This window comes from Melanotaenia boesemani, chromosome 7 (genome assembly GCF_017639745.1).
Source record: "Melanotaenia boesemani isolate fMelBoe1 chromosome 7, fMelBoe1.pri, whole genome shotgun sequence".
In the NCBI taxonomy this organism is placed as follows: domain Eukaryota; kingdom Metazoa; phylum Chordata; class Actinopteri; order Atheriniformes; family Melanotaeniidae; genus Melanotaenia; species Melanotaenia boesemani.
In genome coordinates this window covers 18,061,695-18,088,280 of record NC_055688.1, presented here as the reverse complement: position 1 = coordinate 18,088,280, position 26,586 = coordinate 18,061,695, and the positions used below count along the sequence as shown (strand labels likewise).

At 37.1% G+C, this 26,586-nt stretch overlaps 1 protein-coding gene and 1 long non-coding RNA gene across 2 annotated transcripts in view; one reads left to right on the top strand and one right to left on the bottom strand.

The window, feature by feature from the left end:
- Positions 1–7,533: 7,533 nt before the first annotated feature.
- LOC121643607 lies at positions 7,534–26,401 on the top strand. The gene is made up of 2 exons (XR_006011136.1): positions 7,534–7,629; positions 25,544–26,401. It is a non-coding gene; the product is annotated as an uncharacterized LOC121643607 (long non-coding RNA).
- Positions 22,320–26,586, bottom strand: part of gfra4b (GDNF family receptor alpha 4b) — a 66,004-nt gene continuing 61,737 nt past the window's right edge. Inside the window, exons 7-8 of the mRNA XM_041991102.1 lie at positions 25,044–25,204; positions 22,320–23,586 (exon numbers count right to left, since the gene is read on the bottom strand). Coding sequence (XP_041847036.1) covers positions 23,443–23,586; positions 25,044–25,204 — 305 coding nt within the window. The 3' untranslated portion in view covers positions 22,320–23,442. The remainder of the gene's footprint in view (positions 23,587–25,043; positions 25,205–26,586) is intronic.

Genomic DNA, 26,586 nt, shown 5'->3' with positions numbered 1-26,586 from the left:
CTTCCCGACCTTAGACGGCAAACGACCAATCATTGTGAGATTTCCATATCCAATTATCATTTGGTCTGTGGTGTGTTATGAGCCGATTTGTCCCCATAATCCGCTCCAAAATGGGTCATAGCCGACAATCGGAAGTATTGAATATGTTCAATATTTTAGAGCTGATTTCTGAGGATCGCTGACGACTCATGAATTCTGAATGAGTGGATGGTGACGTGGTACAGAAAGTAGCCAATCAGAGAGCGAGCTGACTGGGGAACAAGGAAGTAAATAAAGTCTGCGTTCACGAAGTCTCCAGGCTGTTATTTTTTTCAGTTCTGGCTTTTTCTGTTGACAATAGTCCCAAGACCACCACCATTCCCTCGTCCTGTATGTCCTCTTCCATGCTGTGTGTTGTGTTTTCAGATTGTTCCTACGTTTCCTCTTCTTCATTTTTGCAGGTTGTTGCTATGGTTCTTCATAAAATGAAAAAAATAAATAAATAAATTGTTATGTGTGTACCAGGCTTTACAAAAGCTTTGACCTGTATGCTTGTAACAATCAGCAGGACGGTTTTTATCATTTGGAGAATGAGCCACGATTTCTAAAATTAATTTTATGCTTTAATTGGTCAGGCAATTAACCTCAGATTCCTGGCCTCAGAGACGACAGCTGCATTTTCAGATCTTTCGTTTTGTTTTTGGTTTTACCTGCATGAAACGTTTTAGTTATCATATGCCAAAGCAATGAGGAACTGTGATAACAGACAATATCTTTCCAAAGTGCTCTTCAGGCCTAGCAGGCTCTTCCTCGTCAGCTCTCAGTGGAACTGCTGCTCTGAATTCTGTTAGCTCTATAGAACACAACTATTCCATCTTCATTTACACTTACAGATTTCTCCAGATTCTCAAGCATTTTTAATGATAGTATGATCTGTAGATTACAGTTAACTTCATTTAAATATTATAAATGACTGCTTTGCCACCATGCTGTATTTCTTGCTACATCACTGCCACCAACTGTTTGAGGGAAATAAAATTAAAACCTCTGCAAACTTATTGAGTGCACATACATCATGTACATCAAGGCACTATGAAACTTGGTGCCACTTGAAAAACATTTGATTTTATTGCCATAACCACTGAAAACTGAAGAGAATGCATACGTTAAGTACACCTTTAATAAATCTCTGACTTTACAGTAAGGACTACATTTATACCAATAGTCATTACAGTGAGTTTGGTGTAACATCATTTAAAAAAAAGTTAAAAGCATTGGATGTTTTAACCAGAAGATGGAAAAAGACAAGCATCAACTAGATTGTATGCATACCACAAGAAGAGCAGCAACATTTATAAATACATTAATTAAATTAGTAAAGTTTTTTGGGTCATCTATTTTAGTAAAATGAAAGAAGAAAAGACGAACAGATTACCAAATTGATTAACTGATTTAACACAAATGTCTTTTGTTCATTAAAAAATTTATTTGGCTCCAAAGGATTGTTTGGTTTAGCCTGAAAAGGGGAAAAAAAAATAAATGTTTCTGTGTTTTGTCTGACATCTGAATTGGGTTGCCATAGTAGAATGATAATATAAGCAGAAAAAGACAATGATCTCTACAGGAGGAAGTGACTTTCAGCAGGGAAATAACATCACCTGAAAAAGACCCTTGAAAAAAAAAAAAATAAAAATAAAAAAATGGTCTTGCCTGTTGTGTATTCCCTCCACTGCATTCCTAATTGCATGATGTAATAATTCACAATATACCTGCTTGTTATTGTGTTGGGGTAAAAAAACCTTGTAAAACTTTACTGGTTCTTTGGTAGTTATGGGAAACACCTTAGGTGCTCAGTAAAGTTTTAATGTCATGCAGGACAGTGTGAGATCTGATGGGTGGGGGGATAAAGTGCTTTGATAAGAAAAACCTATCACATGTTAACAGCAAGTATTGCAACATCAGGGAAAGTTTCATTTTCTTACAGCTTTAAATGCAATTACTTTTTAATCTAACTTAGTGATACCATTATTGGAATTTGGTAAAACTAAATACAAGGAATATGATAAAGAAAATGTGTAGAAATTAACCCGTTAAGGCCCGACCAATGAAAAAAAAAAAAAAAAAAAAAAAAAATGGTAAGAAAAGTCCAATTTTTTTTAAATATGAGGTCTTTATTTGGCCCTTTAACAAAATGCAACAAGAAATTTACTTCTTTTTTTTGTGGGAGGGCATATCTACCATTTATTACCATGTGACATATTAAAAATATAATGTGGTTTTCTGCTTCTGGGTATCTCTTAGGGGACAGAAGACAAGTATCAGATTGTGTTCAACAGGATTTTGAGCAAAGTTTAAACCATACATTGAAGCAAAATGTCTCAGAAACTGTATGTAACAAATATGTCACGTCGGGCTCTTATGGGTTAAAGAATGAATAAATAAATAGATAAATGCTTAAGTGGTTGGCCGTTCACCACAAGATGGCGACAGATACTTCTGAAGCAGCTACACATCAGACCCAAATGTGGTTAGACAAGTTGCTTACATTTCTATTTGTGGTCAAGGGGTTCGTATTGAGTACACAATGGGTTTTTCTCCCTCTGTGGTGCAACATTAATTAAAATGCATAAGTACCTATGTTACGGCCCCTGGCCTTCTGGGATTGGCCGTCCGGCCTGTCCATCACTCTGCTACGGGAAAGTGGAGCTGCCTAGGCCTTGGCCGCCTAGGGTTGGTCGTCGGACCTGCCAATCAAGCGGAGCCGAGATGACGACGGTCCTCCCTCCCCTTTCTGCTCGCTGATTCGTTGCTGCTGCTCCCGCTCTCCACAGCTGACCCTCATCAGGCTGATTGCCCCTGAATAAAAACTGGACTGCACCATTCATCAGGGGCTGTGTCATTAGGGCACAGTTCGCGTCGTGTGAGAGTTCTCTGAGTAGCGTTAAGTCGATTGTTAGTGATTAAACCTTGTGATTGGCCTTTTGTTGGATCAGTGGATCCTTTTGTGCTATTCTGAATTCGTTGGTTTAACTCCTGACAGTGCAACAGAGGTTGTGTTTTTGGTTTAGTTTGGTATTCGTGTCAGGTATTTACGTTTGGTTTTGCTTAGTATCATAGTTTTCAGGGGGATTCTCACTAGGAGAATCCCCGCTCTTTTTGTTGTAGAATTAAGATTAGGAGCCATTTTGTTTTGTTGTATATATGGTTAAGCTTCCTTTGTGTTATTATTATTATTATTATCATTATTGTATAGACTGGCTTTATATTCTTTATTTCTTTAACATCATCTAAGTATGTAAATAGTTTTATAACAATTAAAACATATTACACCTTAACCCACGTTTTCTCGTGGTGTTTATGTTATTGGTCCTGTTGCGCCCCTAGTGACAAGACTGGGCCATAACAACCTACCAGGCATAACTGGACCAAACATGCATTCAAACATCTTTAAGAATTAAAAAACATATAAAGCTTACATTGTCTTTTCATTTTGATTGTAACCATAACACAAAATGCCTCTTATATATAAAGCTGTGAATAAAAACCTTTTCTACAGTCTTTACTTATTTTATCGCTGGATGACATATAAATGCTACTAAAAGTTTTTTTTTTGTTTTGTTTGTTTTTCCCGATAATGTTTTACTGACTGGAAGCTATGTGCAGCAGTGTGCATGTCAGAGCTTACAGTGATCCTTATTGCTGTCAAACATTAAATATAAACACAGGTGCACAAACTGTGACATGTGATTGCACATATTTTGAAGCCAGTAAATTTTTACCCACAGCTGATTCTGAACTAACAACCTCACAGGAGAGTTTGTCACAATCAACACATAAGTTGCACCATCAGATCAGAAATGTCCATGTTCGCGTTGATACAATACAATGATCAAATGATTATTTGACTGCAATACAATGCAATATTCATTTAAAAGAAAAATAACAAATTCCATCCACGGTATAGCTGTGATGCAACAATTTTATACTTTGCAAAATACCACAAACTATTATGTAAAATCCGTTTATGGTAGTCTTTTTCTTCCTCAAAGAAAGTAAAATGTGACTATGAAGTGTTACTTATGCTGAGTTTATGATGACCAGGGTGAGAGACTGGGTATGTTCTGTCTCAGACCAGTGCACAGTAACAAAGAAAAGTATAATATAACTTCAGGATAGCTTCATGTGCAAAAACAAGGCAAAGTTTTCCTGGTATGACACAATCCAAAAAACAGCAACCAATTTAACAGCTGACCAATATATTTAACACAAGCTCTTGTCAAAAATTATAAGATTATAAAATCATTACCTTCAGCAAAATGACTCACTGTGACTCCTGACATCTCCATCTTACTTTTTGGGCTTTGTTAAACTGAAACACTGAATAACAACCTAACAAAAGGTAAAAACAGTCAAAGTTGTTGTTGGGTTAGTACTGCGACACGAGTGGACATGCAGACCAGCTTGCAGGTAGAATGAAACAGGGTCATGACCAATGAATAACACTTTAATGTCCTCTCTGCCAATCCGAACAGCTGATTGTAGAGTAAATGGTTATGAAGGCGGCGAAAGTGAATTTTGAGCAGAATAGAGGTAAAGAGAAGAGGAAGGAATAGGTGAGGAAACCATTTTTAGCACATCCTGGAAATCTGGCATATTAATGTGGCTGTCTTATTTTAGGCCACTTTGTCATGCTAAACAATAAATCTATCCATTGTGTGTCTTGTATAATTTAGCTAGTGCTTATTCAACACATTAAGTCATTGAACACTTGCTGTTTTCTGAGGATACTCACTTAACAGCATCAAGAACAAAGTTCAAGGAGAAAAATAATGTACAAGTTGTCAGTAACCATATGTCAGGACATTCTGAAATAGGATTTTATGGCCAACCAAATTCAACCGAATCAGAAATCTAAAGTTATTTTTAGCAGATCTAAAGTAGCCAGACTAAGGATGCATTTAAAAGCAGGAAGTCCTAAAGTAAATAATAATATTAAAATTTGTGAATTAGGATGCATATTTTTAGACAAAGAATTGCACAGTGGTGTGGGGTTTGTATGTTCTCAGTGTGCATTATTTCTGGGTACTCCAACTTCTTCCTCCAGTCCAGAAAAAAAAAAAAAAAAAAAAACACTAATTGGTAAATCTGAATTTAATTGAGTGGGTACAGATAATGGACAGATGGATTTTCAGACAAGACTCAAAATGCAGAATAACCTTAAAGTGAGATGATTCTGAGGTTGAACCAGCCTTTCCGTGAGGAGGTTGTCTGTGTGGACTTTCTACAGGTTATTTATTTGCTTTAAAAAGGATTAACTGCTGATGCTGATTTGACCATAGTTGTGAATGCATTATTGTCTCTCGTGGACTGACAACCTGCCCCATGTGCTCACCATCCACCCCCATACTGAGTAAATCAAGCTAATTTATATATTCATAAAACACATTATAAACCAGACAGACAGACACACACATTTAAAAAAAAAAAAAAAAAAAAAAAAAAAAAACAGATTTATTCAGAAAAGGGGCAAGAGTCCGGCAAGGCTGGAAGAAGCGGTCTAGTCCTGGGGAAGGAGGAATGCTAAAAAATTCAAAATCCAAAAACAGGGTCAGTAGGCAGGCAATGGCCAGAACACAGAAACAGATGGGGTACTTATCCAAGACATCAGGCGAAGCTCGGGGTCCAAAACAAAGCATGGGTCAGAATCCAGAAATCCAAGAAATCAGGCAAGAGGTATCCGACAAGGGCAAGACAAGAGGGGTAATCCAAGGGCGAAAGTTGTAGGCAATCTGGAGACGACTGAATGCTGGATATCAACTTGGCGAGGTGCTGGCGATGATAATCTGACAGAGAAGGAGAGACTGAAGAGGGATTAAGTAGTGCAGAGAAACCAAGCAGCAATCAGGGAAAATCCAGGTGGGCTAAATTAGGCTGGTAACCTGTCAGAGCAGGAACAGAGGCAGAGGCAGAGTAGCAATTAAGCCCAGGTGATCTGAATCAGCTGATGAGCCCAGGCAGGGCAGATAACATGACACAGAGGACTAATGAGAAACAGGTGAATGAACAAATCAAACCAGCTGAACTAATAAACTACAAAAATAAATCAGGAAACAGAACTAATCACAAGACCATAAAAACCAAAAACTAAGATTATTAACCCAGATCATGACAGAAGGACTGACATCTTTTGTCTAACTTTATGAACCACTACTCAAAATCAATCAAACCTAAATTTACTGCAATCATCTACCTTCATGTGTAATCTGTTACTTATTGTGTCAGCTTCCCCAGACAATCATCACAGACACGAGTAAGTGAAGTCCCAGTGCTTAAGTAATGTTTTCCCTCATCTCATTTAAAATTCTCTCTTGTACCACAGAAGATGTTTTTCTTTGACTCGCTTTGGTCCTTCTTTCCTTCCTATCACTCTCCAGCTTTGCTGCACTGTCAAAATCAACTACCACTTACTGAACTTGCTGATTTTAAAATGTTATTCAAAGGTTGTGCAGAGAAGTCTTTCACCCCACATTATTCTATTACTCCCCTTCTTTCAAAGCCCCTTGAACTCAAGATTTTCTCTCCCCTTTAACCCTCCATCACTGTTAGATCTCATATGGACTGGAGACCCCTAGCTCACGATGGGTAACACCACCCAAGGTGGTGGAGAATTAGACAGCTCACAACCAGCTTGTCTAGGAGGAAATTAGATTTCATAAAGGTTTTTATGATTATAAAAAGGGCTCATATTAAAGGTTAGGACAGAGATACCAAAATTTGAAATTCATTTCACATGGAAGTCTGCATTTATAGTAGGTCAGCACTGTTTGGGTGCAGGATGGACTGCAATAACAGAGCAGACCTGAACAATATTAATTTCCTCCCTACGCATCAGTTCCCCATGCGTCTCTAAATCTGTTTATTTATGTCTGACTGTTCCAGGTTAAGCCCTGAGTTGTTAATAAACTGTTTTGAGTGCCTGGCATAGTACAAAAGAGACAGACACTGCACTTGTTGTTATGGTACATCAGTTCTAGTTTTAGATGACTGTGTGATTGTTGTCTTGTGTTTTGATTAAGCTTTAAGATTCATTTACTTCATTACATTGCCACAGAACCGGCATCAGATTTTGGAGGAGATTTGAATGTGGCACAATACCAGCAGATAAGAATGTTTTGAAAACAGGGTAAAGAAAAGAAAAAAAAATTTTAATTTGATAGAAGTACTTTTTTTTGCACCTTGTTGATTATGACCAACAACCATTTTCAAGTCTGTCTTGGCTTAAATGTACTTTTTACTAGAATAAGTGTTATTTTCATTTCTAAAACTGTTGCTGAATGGTTTCCCAGATCTCTGGCAACATTTGTGGTGATGATACTAAATGTATGATGTGGATGTATCCTTTCCTAACAATCCAGACGCTGTCAGGCAAACTTTTTTTTTTTTTTTTTTCTTTATCATAAGGGAAATTTAAAAAATAAAAACCTTCTCAGACTAGGAAGCTTTCATTGGATGTCCTACTAATACTGACAGAATATATAAGCCTTAGTACCGACAGGCCAGGTGAACTTGACCAACTGTTCCCCCACACAGACAACAATGACTGAAGATCAGAGGAGAGCCACATTCACCTCAACACTGTCAGTACCATAAGTAAGTTCTAAATCTACGACAGACCTAAAAGTACTGTTAATCATAGTAAAAGTGGTGTTAGTATTGCCATCAACAAATTCAATTGTTGAGAATTGCCCATCAACAGTTCCCATAGCAACATAACATTTGTACAGGTGGAAGCATCAACAGAGGGCTTAAAAGGTCCACAAAGTTTTCCAGCGTAAGCTTTTTAGTTGTGGAAATAAGATGCCTATATAAAAGAGTTTGTTACTTGTGAATATCATGTAAGTTATCCATTATCTATATTCAAGTGAAAATAATTCAATAAAATGCTTTCACTTTTTACACTGAATATAGCAGCTGACCATTAGAGTTTGTCTTGGCTTTTTATTTATTTACGTCAGTGAGTTTCTGCCAGTTAGTCCAGTCCACTTTGTTGAAAACTATGGCTCAAATAAAAGCTAAAAGGTCTGGTTATTGCTTAAAAAGAACAACACTTCTAACAAAATGATTGACAAAGCTGGAGCTGTAATAAAAATGAAACAGTCCCAATTTTAATCCATTTTATCCTGAAAGTTCTTAATAACTTACCAGTATAAATGGGCTAATTTAAACATATGCAGCCAAAACATGCTTTCATGGCACTTTGGTTAATGCTGAGTGTAGGCTTTGTGATAAAAATGAGTCTGGTGAAGAGTTCACTCCACTGCTTTGGAGTTAATGAGCGACAATTAGGTAATAATTGATCCTGAGTTTAATTGAACCTGCCAGAGATGTTACCTCTGTGTCTCCAGCCGTTTAGTCTGACCAAGATAATAAACGACTGTGAGACTGAGAGGTGAACTGTGAGCATTACAAAAAATAACACAGATGAGGGACTTATTTTATGGTTATTTGGGGTTGAGGCACTAAAGCAACACTAATAAGGTAACAGTGAGAAGTTGGATCACCATAGGCTAACTGTGCATTAGATTGCTCTGTGCCACAGACCATGTGAAGGGGAAAAAAATAAAATAATATATATATATATATATATATATATATATATATATATATATTAATAACGTATTTCATCATGAGCTTTATCTAACCGGAAAATTGAGGTCAAAAAGAAAAAAAAAAAAGTGTGTACGTGTGTGGGCGTGGGGGGCCAGGGCATTTATGATTAGGTTTGTGTTTTTATGTAGAGCACACTTACAGTTTAATAAATCAATTAGACAATTAGATATAAATAAAACCATAATAGTTATTTTAGTAAAGTAATTAGATACCAATAGTTTTTGAAGATGTGTTTTTTATTTTTTTGATCTGTTATTGTGGTGCATGCTGCACATTTAAAGTATCTAAACTCATTCAGCGAGATCATATTCTTCACTTTTATGCCAATTTGATTTTGAGAGCATGGAAAGGCATCAGCAGGATTACATATTTTACTGTTTATTTTATTGTTGTTGTTTTCCCATTTCAGAACATCCTTTGTGAAAAGACCACAGAACTAAATCCTGAAAGCACAAAAAAAAAGAATAACTTCCCAAATTTTTGAAGAATGTTGAGGAGTTATCGGTGTGATATCAGCTTCTTTCTGTCCTTTCTATTAACAAGTTTACATTGATGATGTGTCATCTGTTTTTCCAATTTCCAATAAAGGTCCCCACTAGGAGGGGGAAAAAAAATCAAACGAACTTGAGACCATTACTAATGTAAATTCTAACACATTATTTTTATTTATAAAAATAAATCATCATTGCTTTTGGAGCAATTTTTTATTATTATTTTTCCTATTTTAAATCATATTAAGCTGACTTTAAGACTTACGAATAAAGTGTTTGGTTATTTTGCTTGACAACAGAACAATTAATCATTGAACAAATGTCTGAATGATTTTGGCCAATAATTTTGTGTTGGTAAAGCTATGCTTATTTACAACCTTTTGAGCTCTATGTTGTTAAATATGTGAATACATACATTATATATATATATATATATATATATATATATATATATATATATATATATATATATATATGAACTACTTGGGAAAAACTATTAAAAAAATTGGCAAGATTCAGAAATCATCAAGTAAACCCACAGATCTGTGATATTTTAGTCATTTATGATGATTTTTGGGGTTGTCTGCTTCATTCTGTTTTTATTATGACAGATGTATGTGTTAGGATCGGTACTGTTTGCATTTGCTATTTTCGAAATGGCCATGCCATGATGTTAGAGCACCTGTGTAGATGCTGAATAACTTCTCCTTGCAGTTGCCATGACTGCAGATGGCCTCAATTACAGAGTGCTGCTTTAAAAGCTCTGAATGTTAAACCTCCAGTACACAGCAAAATAAGAATGTAAGTAAAAGAGATGCACTGCATTACACTCATTTTGTGCTCAGAATATGATTTCAGGGACACAAATGGCACTGTTTTGCAAACTGTAAATGTGACTATACTTAATGTTTTGAAGGAAAAGCTGTGTGTAATTCTCAGAGGCAGTGGGGGGCAGTATAACCCCAGTGCAGGGTTTACCAAAGCAGTCTGTTTCTCTAAACTACAGTCCAGATATTCCTTGCTCCTTTCCTTTAAATAATATGAATTTAATAATGTTTTGTTAGCTGCTTCCTTTACAAATCACATAATAAGCTGTAAGTGCAGCAGGATAATGACTGAGTTTTGATAGCTAATTCCTCCCTTTACACAGGTGTGTATTTTCTTTTAGATTACCTACCAATAATTTAATAAATAACATAATCAAGGGTTAATCATTTGCCAAAAATAATATTCATTTTGGCCATCTGCTGTGTTTTGTTAAAAATGGTTGAATTCTGAGTAACAGGAGCTTCCTCTCCCAGGATAGCCTATGGTGATGTTCACCTTGTGTGTTGTTGAAGGCAAAGTTGGTTTTATTAAGGCTGACTGGATCAGGTGATATGCTTCCATAGGGCAGGTGTTGACTTGACTTACATCTGGAACTAAATCTGTGGAAACGTTGTTCAGCAGTTGGTGAATGTCAGCAAAAATGAAAGAGACATACAATCTCCAGTATCTTTGCCCATGCAGAGGCTTCACTTCAGGCCAAATGGCTGCTTGGTCTAGTCTGAACAGCTTCGATACAATGATAGTGACTGACTGAGGGCAAGGGTGGTATCAGATGTGGATGCGACCTGACATTCCCATACACTCAACCCACCCGACTGTTGCCTTCAGAATGTCTCATTTTGCAGCAGAGCAGAAATACAGAAAGTAATGTTCTAAACAATTACTGTCAGTGAATTGGCCCATGTCAACATTTTGAATTTTGGCCTTATTTGTGACTTTAATGCTTTGAATGTGTGTAACTCTACACCAGTACATGGAATTTGCTTAGGACGTGGCAGTGGATGAATTAATCTTGTGGCAGCTTGGTGTATATTGGGCTGTTTGAACAAGTTTGCTGTTGAATGTCTAAAATGTTGTATAATTAATGTAATTTAAGACATTTTGCACCAACTTTGTTATAAATTCCTTTAATGGTTGTTAACCTGGAATCTGTGCTTTGCCACTCAGAAGTCATTTTGCTAAAATGTAGTGTGCTCTTTTCTTTTGCCATCAGGTCAAGCAATTAATTCCACTGGAGGGTATGCTTCTATCACCTCTGCTCTCCTTCAAAATGACATACAGTACCCACCAATTATATCCCATGGGAACAGAAACAGACATGGGTGAGGTGTTTCATTTAATTACTGCACTTCAACTTGACTATGATTATCTATTCATAGGGTCTTTCCTAACTGTCTTTGCAATTTAATAGAGACTGTCTGACTATACCTGTCACATTAAGAACTGGAGAAAAGTAGAATTTCAAAACTCTGTTCCAGAAGTAACAAAACTTCACTCAAAATCTCATTTACACTTGTAACCATGACAGGAGACATTTTGCTGCTGGATGTTCAAAGTCTTCATAGTTGACTGTTTAATTTTATATTCAATTTACAAGTAGATCCCCTGTTGAGAGCATCTTCAGTTAGGATTTATTTTTTCTTTCCGTACAGTAGTGGGTGCTGACTTGCCTTAGAATGAGTGATGTGTGTATAGGAGCCCCACACATCTGACATTTAGAATAAACATTGATGAGTTTAACCCACTCGGCCTTATTGTGGTGACAGGAGAAGAACACTAGAAACTCTGGGAACTCGGGGAAACTAGTCCTAAAAAGATTTTTATTTCAGTAATTTAAAGTAAATATTAATCCATATCTTTAGTAAATACAGAGTAAAATAAATAAGTCAATGAAATCAGGTATAGGGTGATTTCTAGTTCTTGTTTAGTTACCAAAGGACAGTGTGCTGCTGATATTTTATACACAGGTATTTTGTTCCAGGGCACACATACACACAGGAACTGCAGTTTTATTCAAATAAAGCAAATTACAATTAGAATATTTCCATCATCATCAATTACAATAGTAAAATTCAATTTTTGAGGTATTTTTAGTATTTTGTAGACTGATGTTATGCATTTCCTTCACTTTTTAATAATATGTGTTGACACATATATTCTGTCATTTATATGAAACAATGAATTCCATCTGTATGGTTGTGGAATGCAAACCCACTGATTAGTTTTTGTTCATTTTTAAAATTCAGTTTTTACAAGGCATGGGCAATGCTTTATCATTTTTTATTAAAAATATAAAAGTAATAAATATATATATATATATATATATATATATATATATATATACCATCTTACTATCATGAATTGTACTATCCTGTTCAATTATTCATAAAAGGTCAAATAATTCATTTTGATATGTTTATTTGATGGACATTACTAGGTTTTATACTGATTTCCTCATGCAAAACAGCTGCCCAATGAAGACTGTGGGCAGCAGTCTGGGACACTATTTAAGCCAAAGGATGATTGGGGATGGCATTTTTGAAATGTCAGAAAGGGGTGAGAAGTTCAGAGCTACAGCCTTACTTATCTGTGGTTTGTACTGTAGTATCACACTATCATGGGTATACATTTCATGGGAATCGTGGGTACTTCCTGCTGTTGGGGAAACAAGAGATAATACTAGCTTCAAGCTTTTGTTGGAGCTGTAACTGCACAGTTAGGTGAATGTAGCTCTGTTATTTATTCAGTGAATAACTGAAGCCAGACACTGAGTGAGGTCAGTTTCCACAATCCTGATGATATTTTGAGATGCTTGTCCATTGTGTTGCCAAGAGCGCGTATGTTATTTTCTTCAAAATGTCACTGACAGACTGAACCTGATTTCCTCCCAATTTTAATTTCTTGCTTTTATCAAAGAATGTGAAAACTGAAGTCTTTACACCTTTAGAGCTAGATCTAATATTAGAAACATCATTATGTTGAGATTATGGTGTAGTTTGGAATGAGCTGTTCTTTAAAGGCTGAATAATTAGGATTTTTTCTGTAAAAATAATTTAAAATGTTCTCATTTGCTGTGAGGAATAAAAGGAAGCCTCCCTAAAAACAATCTGTCTCCTACATCAACAATGTCTTTGTCAAGTTTTTCTCCTGCAAAACAAGAGTTCTGTGTCGGAATAACTTCAGTGCACTGTGTTGCTCTTTTCTACTTCCTGGTTCCTTAACCAATCATATGCGACTCCTCATGGTTGCCTAACAACAACAAGGCAGCGTTTGGTATTTTATGTCAGCAAAAGAGCAACAGTGCACAAGTAAGAAAGCTAGTAAAAGAAGCGAACCAGAAATAGTTTCATAAAAACCTAAAAAGCCTTGGCATCCTGCTAAAAAAGCAAACAACCAAAAACGGAATAAAACAAGGATCAATGTTGGAAAATCTTTTGCAAGGTGGAGAAGTCTGAGCTGGCAAAGTTTCTCCTTGACAGGTAAGCACCAGAATTTTGCTTAAATTAACCAAAAAGTTTATCTTGATTTTCAAAGATTTTAGTCTAATTTATTTCTTGGCACTCATTAAATTAATTTTTGGATATATTACTGGAGTTATGCTAACGTAAATTAGCGCGTGAAATTAGCACTAGCATTGCAAAGCATAGCAGCTTACTGTGTGTGTGAATTATCTTCGCTCATCATTATGTTTGCTGGCGCTATGTTCTTCGTCTTTCATAGACTGTATATAAAAGAACCATCTTCTCACAAACTGGCAACCTGCGCAAAACTTTCCGAGGGGGAAGGGGGGGAGGGAGGAAGAATGCTCTCCGTGTTTTTCTCTTTCCACTGCAGTTCTGATTTTGAGTGGTTATACCAACTAAAAGCAATCCATTATTTAATTAACAAGACCCAAACAACTATGTTATTTAAGATGTTTTATGAAAACAATTCAGTTCAATTAAGTTTTATTCAGATATTTTTGTTTTAACCTGGTGCTTGTTCACACCAAAGTCACCTCAATGCAGTTTAAAGATATAGTTCAATTCAGTCAAATTCATTGTAGTACACTTGTATTCCAATTAAAGCCATTCCTTTATTTGATTCCCAGTAGCCTAATTTTTTTAATGTTATTGTGCTCATACAAGCCATACAAAATAAGTGTCTAGCTATGGGAGCCAATGGATTGCATTGACTCTTGTTCTGACCATGCTTGGGGCAGTGGGCAACAGTGGAGAAGAAAACTCCAGCAGAACCATACTCAGGAAGGTTGGCCATAACTCTAAGACAGGGATACCTGCAGAGATAAGCATGAGTTACTGATAATAACGATCTCATATATTTATACATGTAGAAGAAAGCTTAAAGAGAGAAAATGCAAGGAGGTGTTCAGTATATCTTAGGAAGTCTGTCAGCAGCCAGTTTTATAATCTTTATCAAAAAGAAAAGTTTCAAGCCTAATATTAAGGCTTGAGAGCATGTCTGCCAGAAATGGGGACCTGAGTCTGGGACATGTTTGACAAACTTTGTCATGTTAACTTTAAATGCTCAAGGTAAGTGCTGCTTCTGTAGTTAATTCTGCTGTTCACAGGGAACCAAACTAAATCCATAAATAAATAAAAAAAATCAATCAATATAGCAAACTAAACCACTTCAATAAAGTTTGAAAAGGGGTAATTATGTAAACAACACCACAACCAATACTTCGAACCCTACACCTTTTTTACACAAATGTAATGGCACTTTCTGGGTTTCTCAAGTATACCAGGTAGGGTGGTCATCTCTCAGGTCATGTCTGAGTGGATGATTACAAAAGTTGATTCACCCGGCCTTGAAATTGTGCCAAAGCGTGCAAGAAAATTAACCCACATTGTCCATAATACGTTCAACAATGTGTGAGTATGTTCAGAGAAACAATAGAAAATTTTATGAAGTTGCAGGAAAATTCAAATACTGTGTAGTAGAACACGTCAGCCTCATTTACATGAAATATATTGTCAGAAGTTATGAAAAGTGCCTCTGGATAGGAGATATTTGCTAGTGATAGATATTTCAGATTAATTTTGAAGTTGACTAGTCTGGCCAATCAAAATCGATTAGTCATGACATCATGACGTCGTCAATAATAAAATGAAAGAAACAAAACAAAATTCTATCTCCAAAGGGAAATTGTAAAATGTGAGTAATATGTTATTTGTATAATGTGTGTTCCATAAACGAATGTTTGAGACATTGGGATCAAACCTGGGCTGGCTGCATTTAAGGGGCGGGTACTATACCAGCTGAGTTAAAGTTCCCACAGGAGCGTTCAGCTACAGTAAAATAAGTTATTTTCCTCATCTTTTCATCTGTTATTTATTTATTTTATTTTTTTATTTTTTTTCATTTCTGTGAGGGTTTAGTAACTGTGCTGCTCGGTCTGTTGCCTCCACTATTGGTGAAAACTCCGACAGAAACAGCTGTTAAACTTTCCTGCTTCCACCTCCCAAGTGAGTTGATTACTACTGCACTGAAGGTGAGGCTAGCTTCAAGTTTAGTTCCCATCACTTTACCCAGCAGTACTGAAACAGACACTGGACTCTGCTGTAACTAGAGGAGCTGTGTGGTGTTTTGTGCTAAAGCTTGCAGCAAAATATTCACCGCTAAACACAGCTAAAAAGGTTCTCATAGCTAGTTTCCTCTGCTCCTATGCCCCACTCTTACTCAGACCTGTGCTGTATTAGACCAGTACATGTGCTCTCTCTCTCTCTGCCTCCTCTCTAGCTTAAAGGGCCACGCTGTGTTTTTAACAGCGCTGTAAACAGCACCATGTTTCTGCGTTATGAGACATAACGCTCATCCAAACAAAAACATTCAACATTTTAAAAAAAGCTCTGGACTTTGTGCGCAGTTTCAGCAGGTGATTAGTTGATGGGTCATGCACATCTCTAATATTTGCATAAAAAATTGTCTTCTCATGGAAAGTTGTGGCTTGACTACCATAAGGCCAAAGGCAATTCAATCCTCTGAATCAGGGGTGGCCAACGTCAGTGTTTGAGAGCCACAATACCTTATAGGCTGTTGGATCCATTTAATTTGAGTCATGTGTGCTGGAGCAGCGAAATTTGGAAAACCTGCAGGATTGTGGCTCTCGAGGACTGACGTTGGCCACCCCTGCATAGTGGGCAGTCAATGTCTAGCTGTTCCCTTTCTGGCACCATCCAGCTCATAACAATGAGTGTGTCTTTTGTATTGCAGCCTGCTGGCTACTACAGAGTTTTTAAATAAAAAGGATTTTAACCCATTTATTCAGCTGGACCTGGAAACAGCTACAATACATTCACATAGAGCTATATTACGTTATCCTCCTGTTAGAAAGCTAATGGAGCATGAGAAGCTGGAAATAACTTTACAAAAATAAAAAGACAAAATAGAAAAAAAATAACTAAAGTGTTTGTGCAGTCATGCATTTTTTTATGAACACAGATATGCATGGATGTGAACTGATTACGAACAAAAACACAGATGTTTGCAGACATACACCTACATGACATATGCCTCACATGCATATGCATGAACACACAGACCTGCATGCAAACACAGATGTGAGCAGACAAATGAGAACATCCAAGTACAGCTGAATGACTATATCTGCAAAAAAATCCACATCCGTTTTCAACTCACTAGTCACACATTAAAACGTTTCATGTTTTTGTAATAAAATCGCATTATAACATGATAATGTCCCAGTTTTCTTTTATTTGGGTACACCTTCAGTAGTTTATGGCTGTGTTTGCACTTACAGAAATAAATTATCCAGCAACTCTGTGCATTTACAATCACTGATGTACTAACACTAGATCTCACACCAGGTCACCTCTCTTCTGGTAGAACCTCCTAAAATCCCATAGCCAACTTTGTCCAAAGGTAATGATTCAGCCGTGCTCTGGTGTACCTTTTTCTTTGTTATTTTGTTTTAATGACAATATGTCAAAAACATTTAACATCTCCAGCTACACCTATTTTTTTGTTATTTGTCAGTCTATTGGTTTTCCCACCATGAAAACCAAATGGAGGATGCTTGTCTTCATATAACAGCAGCAGTAATGCTGCCATACACCATATTTTATGTTATACACTGACAGTTTGAAGGTTGTTGATGTATGACACAATCTGTTTTATGTTAAACAAGGGGCAATTAATTAGGGTTGGTGGTGCCGAATAGTCAGACCAAAAATTAGTCCTGCGCTGTCATCTATGGAACAGACGGTGACAAAAAGGCCCATTTCATTTTGATTTTACTGACTTACTTTGTCAGCTTCATTACCAGCAATATTTTGTGCTAACAGATGTTTTGTGTTTCTATTTTATTTTGTTCTAGTTCTTTCTCTCTACATACCATACAGTTGATTAGACATTGTAAGAATAAGTTTCCCTTCCTTTTTCCTGATTCCCAGGGTGCTGATGGAAACTGAAAGCTTATTCCACTTAAGAACTGGTTCCAAAGTTTCCTAAGCATTGTAATTGTAAGCATCTGTGCTTATTGATTAAGTGATAGTGCCAGGTTCTGCAGCAATGTGCACTGATTGCAAATCAAAGCAATTTCATACATGCATGTCAATATTTGTTGCCATAAAAATTGAATCCGCCTCACAGCAAGATGGTCGCAGGTTCAAGCCTCGGCTGGGGGGAGGTTTGAACCTGGGGGCGCTGGCCTTTCTGTGTGGAGTTTGCATGTTCTCCCCGTGTATGCGTTGGTTCTCTCCGGGTTCTCCGGCTTCCTCCCACCGTCCAAAGACATGCATGATAGGTTAATTGGTTATTCTAAATTCTCCCTAGGAGTGAGTGTGTGTGAATGGTTGTTTGTCCATATCTGTGTTGGCCCTGCGACAGACTGGTGACCTGTCCAGGGTGAACCCTGCCTCTCACCTGCTAAAATGCTGGGATAGGCTCCAGCTAACCCGAGACCCGAAATGGACTAAGCGGTTAAGATAGTGAATGAATGAATGAATGAAGGATGGGAGAAGTGGTCCAAATCACAGCTATCTTTAACAAAGTGTCTGGCGAGCCAGAGGGAGAAGTCGGACACAAGCGCAGGTAAAAAGCCAAAGTGTTTAATTAAGCCGCTAGCACCGATGTCTAGGAAACATAGACCAACAGAGACAAACAATACAACACAAAGCATCAGTCTGGACAGGGAGTCTATATAAGGAGACGACCAGGTGCAGACTGATGATAATGATGAGGGGATGCAGGTCAGATCCAAGATGGCTGGAACAGAGGGATTCTGGGTAGTGCAGGAACCGGTGGTTAGTACTCAGGAGATATGGAGTGCACCACAGAGGCGGGTGTAGGCATGACACAAAGAAAGTTAAAAACAGAGCAAGTTTTAAGGTTTGCAAAATTGTTACAGTATAATTTAAATATGAGATGCACAAACAACTTATTTATGAAATGGTGGCTTAAAATCATTTAAAACAGTTAAGTTGCATTTTAATATTTTATTCTAATTTGAGATTTTAGTTAGTAAACAGTTGCACCGACCATAAAACCTGTGTAGTGTTTGTTTCTTTATAGAAATTTAGGTAAATGCTTAGGAAATTAGGAACACTTTAAAAATACTATTCACGTAGAGAAAAAAAGAAAACATGGGAAAAATTGCTATGTGGACACAAGCCCTCACATAGATATGATTCATTAGCTAAGTAAGCTAATTATACTTTATATAAACTCAATCTTATATTAAAATTTATGATTTGGGTCTAAGAAAACCATCATATTGTTGTTGTTTTTATATTTCTAGGTTGCTGGGATGGCAATTTTGTTTATTTTATTTCTATCTTGCAGTTCAAAGGCTTTCAATGTGCCATAATTGACATTTAAGCATCTTTTAAAAAACTTGATTTGAATATATTCATGTATATTCATGCCTGTATTATTATGTTATTGCTTTATAATTCTTTGAAATAAATTATCAAAATGTTATTTTACCCAATCTGTGATCTCAAAGCTATGTTGAATACCTAAAAAAACAGTTATTGATTATTAATAATATATAGTAGCTTAAATCAGTCTTATTTCTACCTGGTAACAACAACACGCTGAAAAATACACAAGAACCACATAGAGTCTGAAAATACCAGTTGTGAAGGCACACACTGTTACATGTAATTTTGTGATTTCATTGCACTTTTGTTGCACTGACAATAAAGTTCTGTTCTATGTTGCCAGTGAAACAATCCACTCTTACAGCAGGAGGTTTTAATGCCTTGGAGCAACATTTGATTGCTACTATTGATTGCCATTGGATTTGCACACTGGTTAGAAATTGCACTGGATGTTAGAGGAAGGGTACTGGGTGAATGAATTAAAGGGAAAGGTCTTAATAATATGAAACTTCTAGTATAATATTTAGTAATAAGAGGGAATGAACAGAAAAATATTCACAAAGCAGTTTCATAAAGCAGTTCTTCCGTCTAGTGTAGACCACCTAAATAAGCAGGGAGTAATTTTTTCCTTTAAAACTACTTTGTTGTCCCTTCAAAAATTACATGGTAAATGATTAAGTTATAATAAATTTAAAGTAGGCATTAAAGGCAACACAGGTTGTTGTCATAATTCACACATTTTACAATTTTAAATGAGTCTACTAATATCAAACCATAAAATGTATAGTAAATGAGTTTACTAGTAGTCACAGGCTGTCAGATGAGTGTGTCATTTAGTGATACTTAGTGATAAGTTGTGGAATAAGTGTGGAAAGATATGAATGTAAACTACAACTTCAGTGGTAGCTGCATAGCAGAGGCACTTGCAACACCCGAATTCTACTTCACTTTTTATACGCACACAGTGGCTGTTTGAAGAGACTGATTTGCTTGGTGTAATAATTAAACTTGACAAATTGTACAAAAAGTCATCAGAGATAAGAGATTATTTAAGCTATGCCTTATTTTTCTTTTTCTTTTTTAGAAGGTTACAGAGGGAAAATGAAAAATCACTCACAGAGTAATGGGTATAGTATAAATCAACAGAGCAAATATTCAGAACATCCTGATTCATCAGTGTAATCTATTCCTCATCTACACTTGTAATTTAATGAGAATACCCCCTGTGAGTCAGTGTTGTGTGTTTTACTACCGATGCCCATAGTGTGTTGTCATTGATTTTAGCAAAAAATGTTCAGCATTCCTAACTTAATTTTTCAGGAGACAAACCTCTGAGCCTCAGGCTGTCACACAGAGAACTGGATCCAAGGAATGCAGCAAGGCAGGTTTAACAGATTTATTCAGATGGACTTGACCAGAGCTGAAGATGGTTTTGGAAGTTTGGATGTCCAGAAGTTGTAGTGAGCCGGAAGACAGGTTCCAGTAGCAATGATCCAGCGCTGAATGAAGATCAGCCTTGAGTTTATAAGCCGGCTGACTAACCACTGGACGCTTCCTATACACACCAGGGGAAGACAGCACAATAAACAGCTGGGACAGAGGAACACAAGGAGGGGACAATATGCCAGATCCATGACACAGAGTAAATCTGTCTATCTATCCATCCATTCATCCATCCATCCATCCATCCATTGATCCATCCATCCATCCATCCATCTATCCATCCACCGACTTGGAGCTTATCCCAGCAGGTATTAGGCAGGGTTCATTTACTTGCCTTTTACATAAGTTTAAAGGTCCCATATTATACACTTTATTCCCAATCTGAGACCATTCATTAATATCTAAATGAAATATTTCCGCCATGGTATGGACAAATCGACCCTCAGTTTGAGTGCAGCGGCTTCTCTTCACCTCCCTCTTTTTAGCAGCTTCAGAAATGTGCCGTTTATGGTGGGCGGAACCCTGGTGGAGCAGCTCAGCTGTTGGCTCCGCCCATTGCATCGCCCGTCATGAGGTGATTGACAGGTTAGGCCTTAGCGGTAACTAGACGCTGATTACAGCGTAGTGAAGGATAAACAAACGCCGGAACACCGGAACCCATTCCTGAAGCCCCCATTACCGACCCAAACCGCGACGCACGGAGAACACAGCTAGCTACGCTCATCAATCTGATGCACAATGGCACCGGATACAAACAGTAGAAACAGTGACTTGGCTACATTTACAACAGTGCTAATATATTTTCAAGCTATCAGACTAATAAGGCCGAAACGATAAAATAACTGCCAGCTCTTACCTCTCCAGCTGTGTCACGGACAGTTGGTATTGAACCTGGCTTCAGCTTCAAACGGTTGGCGAAGCCTGCTTTTCATGCCCCCATGTTGTGGAAACAGTCCTCTTTGAAATGCTGGCCACAGACATGCAAAACCTTTGGAAGTTTTCCGGGTACATTTCCTCCAAAAATAAAATTAATCCACTCAGTCCTCGTGGGTTCAGTGGATGGAAGTAAAAAAACGTTTTCGTGTTCATTTATGCAGCCACAAACAGAACAGTGCTTCTGTCGCTTAGCCATGTCCGCTAACGAGGGTTGCCGAAAAGGAAAAACACTGGGCGCTAGGTGATTTTTAGAGGGCGGGCTTTGAGAGCCGGTAAGCGGGTCCATCGCTCTGTGGGGAGTGGTTATTGTCCCTTATGACGTCTTAACGTACAGGCTTTCAAACTCGCTCAATTCAGCGCTTACTTCCCTAGAGGTGGAGCAGGGGGGAGAGAGAGCGCCTGAAAGAGTTTCACACTTACGGGTCTCCTACACATGCGGGGGGACCAGTATGACTGTTCCAAAACCATTAAAAAGTGAATTTTGCATAATATGGGACCTTTAAATTCAATTTGAATTTTTAGCTGAGCAAAGCAAGATATTTTTCCGAATGGGTATTTTTTGTTTAATTAAAATTTTGCATAATACATTTTTATTTTGTATTTTGATTATTTTACCCAAACAGATAAGGTTCCTGCTTACGTCCTGTGTTGTTCTAAGAAACAAGTTGTGTGTACATCGCTGGTAAACTACACAGTCATGATTACCAATAGGTCTGCTTCTTTGGAACTTCATGCAGTCTGAGCTGCTCAAACAGAACAAGAATCTTATTTCACAGCATGTTTGTCCTGTGCAGTCATAATGCTTTTTCTGGTTATACATTTCCAGATTTTCTAGTAAAGCTTTGGATTGCTACTTGTTATAAGCCTATATGCTGTTGATGAAAGCAGAGCAACAAAAGGTTAAAATGCACAATAAGTCCTTATTCATACAGGCCTTGTCGGATAAACTTAGTCTTTATTAGCCTCAGAGATATTTGTGACTGGATTCACAGATGAGTGGAATATACTATAAATCCTGTTTTGTTGCTTAAAAACAAAGCACTCAGATATGAGGTTTTTTAGTTAGTTTAGTTCAAACAAAATTTCTTTTGTGTATTAAAAAAAACAAATTTCAATCACACCAAACAAAGCTTTTGTCATTTAATTAAAAAATGCTGAATGATACAAATGTATGTATACACAATATGCTTTGAATTCTAATTAGATGTGTCCATTCAGAATTCACTTCATGGTCCCAGAACAGAAAACACAGAGTCATTCATTAATGTCAAATCTCTAAGTGACCTTATACTGGTGTTGGCGACACTTGATAAGTCAAATCATTCACTTCTTTTTCTAGCATGAAAATCCAGAATCCCATATTGTAAAGTTCACTGACACAATAAGAACTAAAAAGGTATTACACTCACAAACACATAGCACAGCAGCTACAGGTAGAGTTACTGCTACTCTGGTTATTTCCTTTCAAATCCAAGTGTATCTCTTTGCTGATAAAGAGCAAGGACTTATGTATTCTATAAGCAGCTTTGGCAGCTTTAGTGATAATAAATGCAGTTTGTGAAAGAGTTTAAGAAAGGTCAGCAGTCTTGAGGGAGAAGATGATAATCAACATCAAGGTTTTTTATGTTCTCAAGTTTAATACCTTTCCTCAAGACAGAGCTTCTGGACATGGAATTAGTGCTTTAGTCCAGGATGTCTACACAAAATGTAGGTGTGTTGTCACTCTGTTGTTCCACCTTTCCAGTACTGGTCAAAAATAATGATCCTCTTTCAGCCACTTGAGGACAGTGGTAATAATGCTCTTTCTTTCCCAGTACCTTTCTTAACACTTAATGCACCAAAGAGGGAGCAGACACAAAGTTTACTGGTATACTTCAATAATCTCCATGACTGTACATAGCTGTTTTTGAAAAGACAAATCTTCACTGGTGCATACTTCGTATCATTCTATCACACATATCTGTGTTATATTTTCATTGTAACTTCAATTCAGCTGAGTAGCTGAGACTGGGTTAGTCCATAAGAGCAGTACTTTGTACAAACTGTCCAGACTGGGAATGTCTGCAGAAGGTTCCCACTCTGTGAGTAAGAACATTGGTGGAACTTTACGGTTTAGACACAAAAATAGAAAGACAGAATTGCTGTACATATTTAGATTATGGAATGATGCCACATGGTCCATTTTCCTTTGAAGTGCTCTGGTCCTCCCATCGGTTTGGAGGGGTCCACAGCAGGATTATCTGTAGTGTTTATTGTACATTGTTGAGGAGATGAAAGAGCAACAACAGAAAGTTGAAGGCAGCATGAAGCTTTAGGCTACAAGGTGAGGATGAGTTTGGGAAACTGCTAGAGGGGAAGGTGGCATGGCCCACCAGAAGTTCATTTTCCAGGGCCTGGGAAAGGAAGGCAGAGATATCAGTTATGGACAGTTTTCTTTCCTTTTTCCTTAATCTCTCTCCGTTCTGAATGCCAAAACCTATTTATTATTAAATTAGAACAGCCCTTGGACTTTCACATGGAAATCTTTGCAACTAACTGAAGGCCACAATCTAATTTCTTGTTCCCCTTTGGTTCATTATTAATTAATGTCTTTTTACAATAAAATATTTGACAAGACATTTTCTTTTATTTATATTTATTCATTTTCTGTTGTTGATAACTAATCTTGAACTCTGGAGCAGCTGTATATGTTTATTCAAACAGATGCGATTTTTGACTAAATTAACACCACAGATCAAATTAACCTCATTTGACCATTAGCATGTCTAAGAGTAAAATCAGTCAGTATTGTGGTTAGAAGGTGCAGGTTAAAGGTGCACCTGGCTAAAACTTTCAAAGGATCTGTTTCATGTATAATTTATGTGTGCAAAACTATTTTTATTTACATTCTTTGACATTCATCAAACACATTATTTTTCTTGTGATGTGCATTGCTGCATTGCATATTATCTCCTTATGATTACAATAATAAATCACTGGTAAGTCTGCAAATAAACAGTTATCATTTGTTTTTCAGTTGGACAAGAAAGCTAATGCACTGCAGGAAAGAGAAAAATCAAAGAAGTCATCTTTACATTTTGCTTGAAAATTACTTTTAGGACAGACCAGGCTAAGGTGGAGGCGACGGCTACTAAAACTTCTGAAGTGCAATAAATACTTAAATGATCCTTACAATGTTATATGTTACCTTTTGAAATTGGTCACTGTGTCACTTTAGGTGATCACAGTCAAAAATTATTGCTATGTCATTCCAAAAAACATGGCTACCAGCCACAATGGACCTTGACAAGATATTGCTTCCTGTTTCTCACAGCTTCCAAGATGTACAAACAGTAAATGTGCCACACAATAAACTAACGTAACTGTTCTAGTGAACTTTTATGTGTGTAATTTATGTTTTGAATTACAGGTAACCTTAGAGCCACTTATCATCATGCAGCAATGACGGCAGACTTTTTGCGTTTTTCTGTCCATATAAAGGAATGCTTGTGCAGGACAGAACTCTGTATAGATAGAAATGAAAACACACCCATTAATTTATTGTTAATACTGACTTTTTATGAGGACCATCTGAGGTTCCAATATCATTTTTATATATTTTTGTTCCTGATGCTCCATGTCTGTCAGGTCTGTTAAATGATCTGGCCAATGTGTATTTGTTATTTTACATCTCATTACTTCTTACTACATTAATTCATCACAGAACACTAAGAAGGAATTCCTCTAACAGGAACAAAACAATATTCTCTACTGATTCTTTGGAAATGCATGTCAGCATCATTTGAATTGTGTCAGAAATGGTTTAGTCTTCCAAGCAGGACCGTGCGACCATGACAAGAAATGTACACACCTGTGTTTGTATTACTGTATCCAGACTGTTCTTTGTGGTTTCTATGGTTTCTGGTGGAGAAGTGCTGCTCCTGTTTTCTCTCCTGTCATGGCTGGGAGTGATGGATTGCCTGAGATGTGGCTGCTGGTCTGATTCACTTCCAAACTTTATGAGGGCATTCTCTGAAACATCACACGTAAAAACAAAAAAATAAATAAATAAATTTCATCCACACACTGTGCAATGCTTTAGAGTAATATACTGCTAAATATATTTCAATTGAATCTTAATTATTTACAACACATGCATTCGGACCTTAATTTTAAATTTAGCATTACAGCTTTTTCTATCCAATGCCGGAGTAGATTGGGTCAACAGAGGAAGAAAGGGAAAAAGAATGAATGCTCAGTATTCTCTTCAAGTATCTTCACTGCACCTGCTTCTCCACTTCGACCTCATTAACTCTTAGACCATTTGCACTGGCCAAACAACTCTGAGACCTCTCTCTGTATCTTTTCTAGGCAGGAGGCCCGAGGACAGACTGGCCAAAGATTCACCTCGCCGCACACACCAGGCGAAGATAATCGCTATGTGTACAGGTTCTGTAATAGATAGATCGGTATAGACTCATTGAGGTCAGCAATAAGGTCATTAATTATTTACCCTTCAGACAAGAGGTCACAAGAGGCCTGAGAGGAAAGGTGTTGATGTGAGAATTAGCATGGTGGAAAGGAGATGCAGCAGCAGAACAAAGGCCACAATGAATTGAAAAACAGCAGTGTGTGACCTCTGAGATTAGGGAGATATTTCACTGTCAAATGAAGCTATCCACTGTTCCCCTCTTTAATTCATATTATTGTTTACATCTGCATTACTGGCAATCCTGCTGCTAATGCTGCTTAACTTATGTCTGTAATTCACAATCTTTGTGAATACTATATCCATATTGCCTTATAATACATACAATACATACATTAATACAATACAATACATTAACACACACATTGAATGAACAGAGTAAAAGATGGCTAGGTATGAATTAAAGATCACACTTCTTTCCCACATTAATCACTAGCATCAGCTATGTCAGACTTAGATCTTGTTTCTCTCTATTGGCTTACATAGGTAGTATAACAAGCACCTATCGATGTCTAAGCAAAGTGTTTAAAGTTGCCAGGGCAGTTTATCAAATGAGTTTTAATTTCTCTTCGCTTCTTTTTTTTTGTTTGTTTGTTTTGTTTTGTTTTTGGATCTCACCTCTTGTTGCAGCACTAAGAAACAGTTATCTGTAGTTACAAAGGTACTGCAGAGCTGTTGCCTGTTTACTTTAAGATTTTCCAGTCAAATGTGTATGTGAATAAATAATTACTGCAGCAGCTGACGGTGAAATAAGGAATGCAGTCATATTACTTTAGTGACATGGAAATGGTTCAATCTTTCAAATGACCATTGTGGTGCTAAATCATAGCAGCTCACATATAGAATGACCTTCATGAGAGGACACAGAGGTCATTTCCCTTTGTGGCACTAAAACATGAGCTTTCTGAGGCTCCCACTGCACAAA